We start from the raw sequence: 12,297 nt of genomic DNA, 5'->3' as shown, positions 1-12,297 counted from the left end.
CTTTGACTTCTTCGAAACTTCCAGAAAAGTTCACTACACAAATGCAGAACGTGTGTGCTTCTAGCTGATGGAATATGGCAAAAGGCAGTAAAATAGCCACTCCCTTGATTAGGTTATGTTGTTGAAGACTCAGGCTCAGCAGACCAGACAGGGATTGTCCTGCTGGCTTTGAAGTTGTAAACAGTGTGGTGGGCAAAGGCCAGGTGGAAAGGAACTGCCAGTGGCCTCTCAGAGCTGAGGGCGACCCTCTGCCAAAAGGTGGCCAGAAACCTGGGACCTCAGCCCTGCAATCACAAGGAGCTGAATTCTCCCAACAACCACGGAAGCCCAGAAGCGGACCCCAAGCTTCGGAGAGGAATGCTGGCCAGCCAACCCCTAAACTGAAATCTGGTGAGACCTCGAGCAGATGCGCCAGTGAAGCCTGCACTCCTGACCCACAGGAACTGTAAGCTAACAAGTATATATTGTTTTAAGCTGCTAAATTTGTTGCTATTTGTTATGCAGCATGAAAAACTAATATAGGTGTGTTTGTGAGTGTGTGTGTGTGTGTGTGTGTGTGTGTGTGTGTGTGTAAACTACTCCTCATTGTACTCTGTCAGGCATAGTGTATCTATTTGTTCCTTTAATTCTCCTAATATCCCTTTTAGGTAGACATGATAACCCCACTTTGCAAACAAGAAAATCTAAAATTCCAAGAAGTTAGCAACTTGCTGAGGTCCTGTAGCTACTCAGTGGCAGAGCTTGGATTAGAGCTGCAGGCTGGTCACCAATAAAGCTGGGGCTTCTGACCACCTCCCTAACTCAGCAATAGGAATCCACTTCCCCTGTGCTGGAGTCTTCGTCCTGGTCTAATATTTTACCCCCCAGCACCAACTCTCTGGCTAAGCTCCAGAGCATAAGGTGGCCCTCTCTGTCCACCCCCGACACCCTCTATTATTGCTGAAGCTGTTTTTGATTCTTGGTTCCATAAACCTATATGTGAATGGTGCTGGAGTTGTCCCTGACATAAATTCAATTTGCCAGAACAGAGAGAGAGGGAGGAATCAGGATGCCAACATCAGCCAGAGAATTTGTAGAACTGCAGTGCATTGCCTGGGAAACAAGGAATTTGTGTGAGGCTTTGTGTTCAAAGGAGGCAGGGCCTAGCTGCTCTAGCAACCACTGAACAAGAGACAGATTAGCTAGCTCCCTTTGAACAAAACAAGCTTTCTGGGGATCTGGACAGCAAGAAATGTACCACCCCCCCACCCCCCACCGGCAAAGGACATTTTGTCTTTCCTTTTCCTATTTAAAGTTCTCCTAGGTAGCCTTACTCCAGGTTACTTCTGAGAAACATCAAATAGAAAGTGGAGACTGGGTCAAAAGGCTCTTCCTGCCCTTTTCAGGGCCTTCATCCTGAACGGTTCGAATGTGAGGAGTCCCTCAGAGGAAAAGCCCTCTGCAGACATAGGGTATCTCAAAAAAGTGGGGTGTGTGTTGGGAGAAGTATATGATCTTGGGACAGCAAGGGGTCCTGGGTGAATTTCAGTAAGGCAGAGAGGAGATGCGCCTGTTTCCATGCTGGCAAACGGAAAAACATCAATGCCTTTTATGCTGAGAGTAAATATTTGACTTCTGAATAGAATTCCCGCCCCCTCAGAAACTGGGAGGAACTCAGGCTTGTGTCCATGGCTGCTGAACGCGCCCTATTCAGCAACTCTCCAGAGGAACAAAGGAGGGAAATTAATTGGCATTAAAGTGTTGTAAAGATCATGCTTTTGCAGACCTATTTAAGATGTAGTGAGGACATTCTAGAGGACATCTCTGGAGTTCTGTTCTTGTAAAGCTTCAGTACTTAAATAAAAACAGGTTGAAAAATCCTAGGGGAGCCACAATCCCCCCCAACTCATGAAAAGCTTCATTGTTTCCCTTCTAGATCTTCAAATGGTGTCTTCCCAACAACCATTGTCCTGCCCCCAGGGAAGAATTTGCTGTCACACTCCCTCTCTCTCCTTCCCCCACTCTCCCTCCTCCCAGTGGGGGAGGCACAGAAATGCAAATCAGCTAGCCAGCATCTAATAATTCCGTACTGTGTGAAGAGCACTCCATGTTCTAGACGTTAATAGGAGGAGTGGGATGTGGCATAAGAGGAAAGGCGGCGCATTCGAAAGGAAAGGAAGACACAATTTAAGCACAATATAGGTGCTTAAATATAGTTGGGAGAGATACATTTCAATCTGTAAGCAAGTATAATTGCTAATACATTTGCATTGCCTCTTGCAAATTGCCTTTTAAATTATTATTTTATTTAATCTAATATCAACCCTTTGTGGCAGGTATTTTTTTTTCCCTAAAGATCATCATGAAGATCAAGGAGGCTAAGTCGCCTGTTCAAAGTCACATGTTTTGTAAGTTGGCAAGGTCCAGACTCAGCCTGTGCTTCTTGGTCTAGTGTTTATATACACTATACTCCGGGAAGAGGTTGCCTACCGATGTAAAAAGTCAGTAGAATAAAAGAAGGCTCTGACACAAGATGTGAAACAAAGAAGGATAAGGCAGACAACAGGACCTAAAAAAACAAAGCCTAATCAGCAAGAGAATGATTGGGTCCCCAGTAGTGAGTCCAAGGCCACTAAGATGGATTATGTTACACGAAACAGGGGGAGAAACAAATTTTCTTAAAAGAGGACCCCTTATAGGGAAGGTGACCTTGAAGACAGGCCAAAGTTTTCACCCCTTGTTGCGGTACTTGTAGGGTTCAGCTTTGTCTTATTCAGAGTTCTTTGCCCAAGTTAGCCCTCCAGGATTCTGCATCTGGTTTGCTGTCTTGATTTGTCAAGACTTTTTGGCTGTGATAGTTCAATGTGAACTATTTGAGGCAAAAAGGGAAAAATTTCTTGTACTGTGTAACAAAATCTTGAAGGGAGCTGGAATAATTGGAATTAAGATACTTAAAAGCCATTTTGGTTATTACTCATCCCTTGCTTAGCTCTTGGTGTCAGCTTCATTTTCTCAAACCTTCTTATAGTTTTTGATGGTTGCCAGATTCTATAGATTATCAATGCTGTCCAACATAACTTTCTGTGATGATGGAAATGTTCTGTATCTGCATTATGAAGTATAGTAGCTAACAGTCACACATGGCTATTCAGTACTTTACATTGTGGCTAGTGGGACTGAATTATATGAATTATAAATTTTATAATTATATGAATTATACATTTTATCTAATTTTAAATAGTTTAAAATTAAATAGCCACATGTAGCTAGTGGTTAACATATGGGACCGTGCTTCTTGTCATCCAGAGATATTTTAGATGAAGCTAGTTTTAAAAAAATCTTGGTGAAGGACTGTGGTTGGTTTAGCCTGTGTCACATGCACAGCTCTGGATCAATCATTATAACCAGAATAGAATACCACCCCAGCTTGGCCATGTGCCTAACCTCACAGTCAGAGGTGGGGCAGTCTATTACCTACTTCAAAATAGAAGGGAGGCTTGGGCAGACAAATCAAAATCTTCTAAAGGTGGGAGAGATGACTTCTATCTTGATTCCTAAAAAAAAATAATAAAAAAATTAAAAAATAAGCATTTATTGAAAACCTATTATATATCATGTATTTTATATATATTACTGAATTCTCACAGAAAAATCCTGATTGCTCCCATTTTACAAATGAAGAAACAAAGACTCAGATTATGTGATTTGACCACAGACAGTCAATTGCCGAGCTAGAATATAAATCCAAGTTTGTATCCAAAGCTCTGTTCTCTAGACTGCTAATGTGCTGTCCCTAGAAGTTTGGGATGCAGAAAATGTAACTATTAATAGTGAATTATTAACAATCAAAACAGAACACACAAAAATCAATGGCTTGGTTTTTCTCCAAATAGTTACCTTGAGTCCTTTGCTACTTATTCTAGAAAACATATTTAAAATTCTTCTTTTGACATACTTTAAGAACCTGCGACATATTTTTAAAGTATGTTTAATGATTGCAACCTTTATATTTTAGGAGTACATCTTCTAAAACAGTCAAAAGTATGGTGGATAATACAGATAAAAATTTATAGATATATTAAACTCATTTTGGCCAAATCTGCTTTATGTTAAAGCAGTGTCCTTAGTGAAACTTCTCTGGCTTCACAGAACAGATATCCCCGTGAAGTTGCCATCAGAGGAGAGGCATATTGCATGGATCTGGAATAGGAGAGCTCAAACACTGGGGCAGTTTCTGGAATCAATTTTTGTAGGTAACTCTAAATCTTTCTGCTTATCTGCTCTGTTCTCTTCTCTTGACCAACTGACTCCCTCTATTTTGCGTATCTCAGAGCTCTTTATGTTACCAACAGTATAAGACCTAATGCAAATTGGCATTAACAATAAAGAGCTTCATTAGCTCACATATTTACAAAGTCTAGAGGCTATCTAGAGAAAGTCTTGAGAGTTAGCTTAATCCAGAGGCTAGAACGTGTCAACAGGGAATAGGAAGAAGGACTTTAACTGTGGTTAGACCCTATCCTTGAAATATCGCAGGTGTCTTTGATGAAAAAGAAAAGAATAATGATCAGAAGTCTATGGGTTTTAGCACTAGGACTTAGATGGTCTGAGAGCTGCCAGGGCTTCGGTGTCTGAGGCCTAACAACCCTCAGAGGGTGTCAGAGTTGGGTTCTCCAGGAAGTAGACTCTGTGACAGAATTTCCTGTCCAGGATGTTTATCAGGGAGTGTGCTTGAGATGGACACCTGTGGAAAGGAGGATGGACTAGGAGTGGGCAAGGGAGAAGTCAAGCCGTGATGCGGGCCAGGCAGCCTCAGCTGACCCCACAGGGAGCTCTGGAGCTGAAATGATGACCCATCAGAGTTGTTCCAACTTAGGCAGAAACCTCTGGGCCTTTATATCCCCATATCGGTCAGTCATTGGATATGGCTGTTCCTCAACGGGAAGGCAGGGCAACAATCTGGAGCCAAAGCAGTCCCTGAAGGAGCTGACAGCTGGAAAAATGACAACATTCCCCAAAGCTGAGCCAGCAAGTCCTTCCTTGAAGCAGGATCTGGGAAGTGCATCCCTGTGTCCATCCTAGAAGAGTATTTGATACCGTGGAGAGACGCTGAGACTGCTATGTTAATTTTTTTAAATCACTCATCAAGAGAAAGGAGAAAAGACTTCTGTATCCATGATAAAATTAGAGAATCTTTTGCAAAGATCAGTATGGCAGATGCTATTGAGACAACTGAGTGATCTGCTACTGGTGCCATTTACAATGAATTGTTGCTACAAAAACCTGGTCTGTATAGGCAAGCAGAAGGACCCTCACAGATTATATACCAGTTAGGAAGGTTATTTGGAGAGGTGGCTAAGGAGGAGGAAGATCAAAGAAGGACAGTCCTATGGTCTACTTTCAGGAAATAGCCCAGAACATTGGTTAGTTCTGGGGAAATCCAACTCAAGTTTGGGCAAGAGAGTGAAAGTGGGCATGATTCAGCTGCCTGGGGTTGAGTTCCCAACATCTAGATCCCATCCAGATCCCATCCAGACCCCATGAGAGTGGAATAGGCAGGTTTCCCATCTCTTTGAGGTAGGCTCTTTGGACTAACTGGTGATCAAGTTTTCTGATTTGTTACCGGTGTGGGTCAGTCAGGCACAAATAGCACAGTGGCAAACAAACAGCAAATTGCCTCTTACTGCTCATCAAACAATTGGTTCTGTGTGGAGTGGACTGTTGCCAAGGACCCAGTGACTCAGGGTTTTGTGCAGAGATGGCCAGGGATCCCCCAGCCATATACATCAGAGATAATTCAGCTCTGGTGAGTTCTGGGGTATAGGACCTCAAGACTCTGGTGCCAGAAACACTCATTCTTTTAAGTTTCTGAAGAAAACAGATGTTCCCGAGCAAACAGATCCCTTTGCTGAGAAATGAACTCCAGCCATTGAGAAGATAAACCACGTGAAAAGGTCAGAAAATGGGAGCAGAGCTCAAGATGTGAGCTCCGTGGACATCACAAGAGTACAGATTCATATGAAACCACTGGCACAACTGCTGGCGGGATGCATAGACCTTGAGGTAGAGAGAGAGTTAGAGAGAGCAAGGAGCTACCTAATCACACTCTCCCCAGTGTTGAAGGCTGTGTGTGTGTGTGTGTGTGTGTGTGTAGGAATACACATCAATCTCGCTCTGGCCCTCTCAGGGAAATGGCTGTTTTCTTTAAAAAAAAATTTTTTTTAAGTTTATTTATTTATTTTGGGAGAGACAGCACAAGTGTGGGAAGGGCAGAGAGGGAGAGAGAATCCCAAGTATGGCCAAATACATGAAACCGTGAAATCGTGACCTGAGCTGAAACCAAGAGTCAGATGCTTAACTGACAGAGCCACCCAGGTGCCCCTAAGATTTTATTTTTAAGTGATCTCTACACCCAGCGTGAGAATTGAACCTACAACCCCAAGATCAAGAGTTGCATGCCCTATTGACTGAACCACCCAGGTGCCCCAAGGGGTGGCTTTTTTCTGTTCCTTGCCCATCTGGGTGGAGGTGGAACAGGTTACCTTCTTGCTACTTGGTTATTTATAAACCATTCTGCCTCCTTTTCCTTAGCTTCGCCCCTCACTTTGAATCTAATGTTGTTAGGCCATACCACTCACTGCTTTCCAAGTTATTCTTGTCTACTAACCTCCGGGTCTTTTCTCAAAATTCCCTGAAGACTGTTGTTCCTGTTTCTCACCAACACTATCCTTGTCATATATTTTGGTGATTTTGATAACCTTGGGAACATTTCAACCAGTGCTTGACTAGAAGCAACTAGAAGTTCTATGACTTCTTCCCCAGTGATCTTGTTTTTTAATCTTCCTCTTGGTTCCACCATAGACTTTGACAGGACCAATCTGCAGTGTCTCCATACTCTCAGTTTCAAGCATCCCCCCTCTTACCTTTTCGGTGCATTCTTTCCAGTATCCTGCTTTAACAAACCTTAGATCTCCACTGGAGCCTTTAATCTCTTGATCCTACTAACTTTACAGTGCCCCTTACATCCCACTTGTCCTCCTGTTCCACATTACCTATTTTAAGTTCCATGGTCAGTCATTTAATTACTTCCTTGCACTAATCTTCAACTCTCTTCAACTCCCTAATCTTCATTTCTTGCCTGATAGTAATACTTTGGTAAAACCTCAACCCTGGTTAAAATTAATTTTTCTACTACTGTTGCCTGTAACCATTCAATTGAAGAAAAACAATCAACAATGCTGACTGGTCTCACTTTAAATTCATAATCATGAATCTCACATGGGTCCTCACAGCCATCTAGCAATTGTACAGGTCTCTGATTTTACTTTTCTGGACAACTATTTTGTACTTTATTTTCCTTCTTCAGACCTCCAACATTTCTTCCTCTATACTATTAATCGATGAATTTGCTTCCTATCTGTGTTAGTTATCACTTTCTAATCCAAATTTAGCATATTAAAACAACAAACATTATCTCACACAGTTTCTGGGTGCATAGTCTGGCTCGAGGTCTTTTATGAGATTGCTGTCAAGTTGTTGGCCAAGACAATAGTCTCTGAATATTTGATTGGGGCTGAAGGATCCACTTTCACAATCATTCACAGGGCTGCTGGCAGAAGTACTTTGCCATGTGGGCCTTTTTATAGAGCTGCTTGTGACATAAATGGCCTCAGAGCAAGTGATCTGAGAGAGAGTGGGAACAAGTGAGAGAAAGAGAGAGACATAATACAGCATCTTTACATCCTAATCTCTGATGTGATATATCATTACTTCTGCCATATTCCATTGGTCACCAGACCAACCCTGGTACAGTGTAAAAGGGGACTACAGAGGGTGTGAACACCAGGAGGTGGGGAACATCAGAGGCTATCTTGTAGGCTGACTACAATACTATTTTACAGAGAAAATGGAACAGTTAGAAGAGAACTTCCCCAACTCCCGCCACTATCTTACCCAATTACAAGTATATAGTCTGCTTTCCCTGCTATTGTTATAATGAACTTTTCCTCCTGCTATCTAAGGCCATTCCCTCTTGCCCACTTAAGGACTCAGATGCAAACATTTTCCCATCTCTCTCCTGCATTGTCAGCTTTCTCCTATCTACTGGATAATTCCCAACAACAAAAAAATGTGTGCTGTGATTTTAAAGAATCATCTTGTGATTCTATCTTTCCTTTCAGCTACCCATTTCTCTATGTCCCTTTACAACAAAACCCATTGAAAAGGTTGTCTAAAATTGCTGTCTCCAAATCCTCCTTCCCTTCTCTTTTAAGTCTACTCCATCAGGCTTATACTCTCCAACTACTCCAAAAACACTGCTCTTTTAAAAGTCATCAATGACCACATTGTTAAACCCAATAGTCAATTCTTAGTTATCCAATTTGAGCTATCAGCAGGATTTAACATGATGGTCTGTTCTCTTCAATGAAACATTTCCTCCACTTGGATTTCAAGCTATCACACATTCTTGGTTTTCTTCCTTAGCTTACTAGCTGATCCTTCCCTCTTTCTGCATTCCTCTCCCCTTCTTAGCCTCTTTATTGTTAGGATACTCCACGGCTCAGTCCTTAGATCTCTTTTCTTATCTGTCTATAATTCACTCCCTTGATGATTTCATTTCATCTCCTGGCTTTAAATTTATAAGCTAACAACTCCCAAGTTTATATTTCTAGTCCAGAACTCTCCTATGAACTGCAGATAACTTCTATCATACTTCTATCATATCTTAGATGTCAACTAAACACAACTTAAACTGAACTCCTGATCTTTCTCCCAAACCTACTCCTTCCACCATTTTCCCCAGCTGAGTAAAATGGCAACTCCATCCTGTCAATTGCTCAGGATGAAATCACTAGAATTTTTCTTGACTCTTCTCTCTCTCTCACACACACGCTCCATATCCCAACTTTCAACAGGTCCTGAAAGTTCTGCCTCCCAAGTATATTCAGAATCCAACTACTTCTCACCATCTTTACCACTACTTCCCTGATCCAAGACATCATAATCTCCTATTGGGATTACTGGAATAGCCTCTTAATTGGCCTACTGCTTATACTTCTGCCACACTCAGTCTATTCTCAATATGGTATCCACAGTGATTTAAAGAAAAAACAATTGAGTCACATTATGGCATTCCTTTGCTCAAACCCTCCAGTGGTTCCCCATCTCAATGCCTTTCCATGGCTTACAATGCTTTATATAATTGCCCACCCCCTAACTTTTGACTTCCTATATCAACCCTCTCCCCCTCTCACTCTGTACCAGTCACGCTAGCCTCCTTGCTGTTTCACAGCCAGACAGATACCCACTTTGGAGTGATTGTACTTGCTGTTCCCTCTACCTGGAACACTTAACTCTCCTTTGAAGATCACAGTAGCTTGTTCCATTATCTCATGGAGGTTTGCATTGGAGCCTTTGCTCAAAAGTACCTCAGTAAAGGCATACTATCTAAAATTTCACTTCCCCTCCAGTACACTGTTCTTCTTCTTTCTCTGCTCTTCCTCTCCAGTATTCATCAGCCTCAGGCACATTTACTTACTCATGTGTTTATTCGGTTACTTCTCATCATATTACAAATTCCACGAACAAGGGATATTTGTTTTCTTCACTGCTATATATTTCCAGTGCCCAGAACAGTACTGATATACAAAAAGCTTTCAATGATATGTTAAATGAACGAATGAATGAATGGGTACTTCACGTAATGAAGTGCCCCAGAATTATAGTAGAGCTTGGAGCAGAGAGGGTGACGAGGCTGCGCTGTTCAAATATAAGAATATGTATGTATTAAATAGCCTTATAAACGTAATGATGTGTACACAGGATGGGTATGATTTACTGTTAGTTTAGTTTGTTCCTGTTGGAAAGCTCTGTCAGACCCAGTTTTTTCCATTCTTTTCCCCTGCTTCCCTCTATTGGGACCCCTGGCCCTCTGAGTCAGCGCTCTTCAGTTCAACGTAACCTTTTCCCGCAGGTTTTGTGCTGGTCTCCATCTCTGCACCAGGGGCCTTACACACCTTAACTGTCGCATCACTCAGCAGCTCCGCGAAACCACTCGTCCCCGCCCCGCTCCTCGCGCCTTCACAAACCCCGCCCCCTGAATGAGACATGAAGCGGAAGTGACGTTACCGCGGAGCTCGAAGTCCCGCCCCTTACGCTTTCCCATCCCCGGGGAGGGAATGAAAGACCGGAAGGGGCCGATACATGGCCACCGAAGGGCGGGGCCGGACTGGGCGGGGCCCGGCGGCCCTCCCGAAAGTGGCGGTTTGCTGGAGGCGGTTACCTAGGAATCCCGAGTAGTTTGAATGTGTGGCGACCTGTGCACCGGTGCTTGGTCGGTGCTATCTCAGCAGGAGTGGGACCCCCGAGGCCTAAGAAACAGGCTTTTATCTGGCTCGGGACTCCCCGGCATTCATCGCTTCCCTCCATAACCGGATAGCAGTTATTTGGACTCAGCCTCAGACCCAGGTTCCCATCCGACCCTACCAGCCCCCTTCCTCTCTGGCTGCTACGGTCGTTCCTCCCTTTCCTCGCGGTGCCACCAGTGGGCACAGTCTTCGTTCCCTCAGTAGATCCCTTTTCTCTCCCCTCTCATCCCCATTCCTTGCACAAGGCAGTCTTTAAAACTTAACGCTTTTCATTTGTTCCCATTTCCTTCTCCAGAATTCTTGTTCTTCGACTGTCTGTCAGGCTACTTACTGCCTCCTCCCAGGTTTCTCTCCTTTCCAGGAGCCTGTGGCTGATGGATTAGGAGATTGAGCTTTTAACGCAGTCGCTTGAAGATTTTAAGCTTCTCCTTTCTCCTATCCAGGGGTCACATGCCAGGAAGGATGGCCCCCCTCAAGAAGCCTCGAAATGCCGCAAGGTTGCCCCTGGCTTTAAATCCCCTGAAGAGCAAGGACGTGTTGGCAGTGCTGGCCGAAAGGAACCAGGCTATAGTGCCAGTTGGGGCCTGGGTGGAACCTGCCTTGCCAGATAGTTCGGAAGTCCCAGCATATGTGAGTGTCAGTTTGATGCAGATGTGGTGGGGTTCCTCCCCTGTTTTTGTTCGTTGGTTTGTTTCTGTTTTTTTGTTTTTTGTTTTTTCTTCATATTAGCCTCTAATCCCTGGTGCTTAGATAAAGATGAACTGTCTCGGGGATGTCCTTTTATAAATAGTTATGTTCTTGCCTTAGGATTGTAGAACAAACATGTATTTGCCAAAACTGTATTTCACAAACTCTTGATTGCTTGCTGTGCACAAGACATACGCCCTGTCTGTATCTTCTGGACACCCTGCAGCTAGTAGGGATGACAGTTGCCGCACTTAATTTAAAATGAATTGATTGTTTAGAGTTATGGTAAGTGTGTGATAGAGATTCTGTAAGATTCAGATACAGTAAGAGAATAAGGAAAGAAGAGATTAATTCTGACTGAGATCCTGAGGAAGTTTGACCTATAAACTCCAGGAAGACGCAGACCTTTATATTTTGTTCATTCCTGTCCTGTCATGTAGTAAGTCTCAAGGAAATATTTGTGGAATGAATGAGTGTGGAAATATAGCCTATGTTAGTCCTTAAGAAATGAAAATGCTGTAAGTATAGATCGTAGGGAAGCGCATTTCAGGTGAAGGGAAACTTTTGCAAAGTTTACATGTGCGCCTGTTTCCATAATAACTCTCATATGTACTAATTAGCGCAGGAGGACAATTTTGTAAGAAGGTTTTTGATAGTCTTTCACCAAACTGTGCCCCTTAGCTATTTGTTGGAATTTTATTGTGGCACTTACCACATTATATTTATAGTAAGTTGCATGCATGTCTACTTTTCCTGATGGAGTGTGAGCTTCCAGAGCACAAGGGAAAAAAAAAAAATCTCATTTTTTACCATCCCCAACTTTGTCTTAGTGCCTGATAAATATAAGCACTTGGTAAGTATTTATGGAATGCACAAATTGTGTGAGGGTATTCTGCACATATAGACAAAATGCTGAACATGAGACGAAAAATATGAGTGGTCCTTGATCTCAGAGAAGAAATGAGACATGTTTAAAGTAAATCTTAAATTACAAAGCAATTTCATATATTCATTTTATTTTTTTATATGTATGTTCATATATATTCATTTATTCCTCTTCTGCCTATTTCCAGAAAGGATTTGAAGTGTCTAAGTAGTATATGATTAAGTGCTATGATACTTAAGGAAGAAAGGTAGGACTTTGGGTTGATGTGATACAGGCAAGCTTAATGAAGAAATTAGGTAATCAAAGAAGGAGGAAGATTCTCCAATTAAGGAGAATGGGGAGAGTAGGAAGTGAGGGAGGTATATTCAGGATTCTAAG

At 42.6% G+C, this 12,297-nt stretch overlaps 1 protein-coding gene across 8 annotated transcripts in view; it reads left to right on the top strand.

The window, feature by feature from the left end:
- Positions 1-248: 248 nt before the first annotated feature.
- CCDC15 (coiled-coil domain containing 15) overlaps positions 249-12,297 on the top strand; it is a 94,741-nt gene continuing 82,692 nt past the window's right edge. For 2 of the 8 annotated variants that reach the window (XM_049655016.1, XM_049655022.1), the window contains exons 1-2: positions 10,160-10,446; positions 10,790-10,976. In XM_049655016.1, coding sequence (XP_049510973.1) covers positions 10,797-10,976 — 180 coding nt within the window. In that variant the 5' untranslated portion in view covers positions 10,160-10,446; positions 10,790-10,796. Of the gene's footprint in view, positions 446-10,159; positions 10,447-10,789; positions 10,977-12,297 lie in introns of those variants that run through there. The other 6 variants (XM_049655009.1, XM_049654970.1, XM_049655000.1 and 3 more) reach the window with 4 other exon arrangements.

The sequence above is a fragment of the Panthera uncia genome, chromosome D1 (assembly GCF_023721935.1).
Source record: "Panthera uncia isolate 11264 chromosome D1, Puncia_PCG_1.0, whole genome shotgun sequence".
NCBI classification, from domain to species: Eukaryota; Metazoa; Chordata; class Mammalia; order Carnivora; family Felidae; genus Panthera; species Panthera uncia.
The sequence above is the reverse complement of the archived record's forward strand: the minus strand, read 5'-3'. Positions and strand labels throughout refer to the sequence as shown.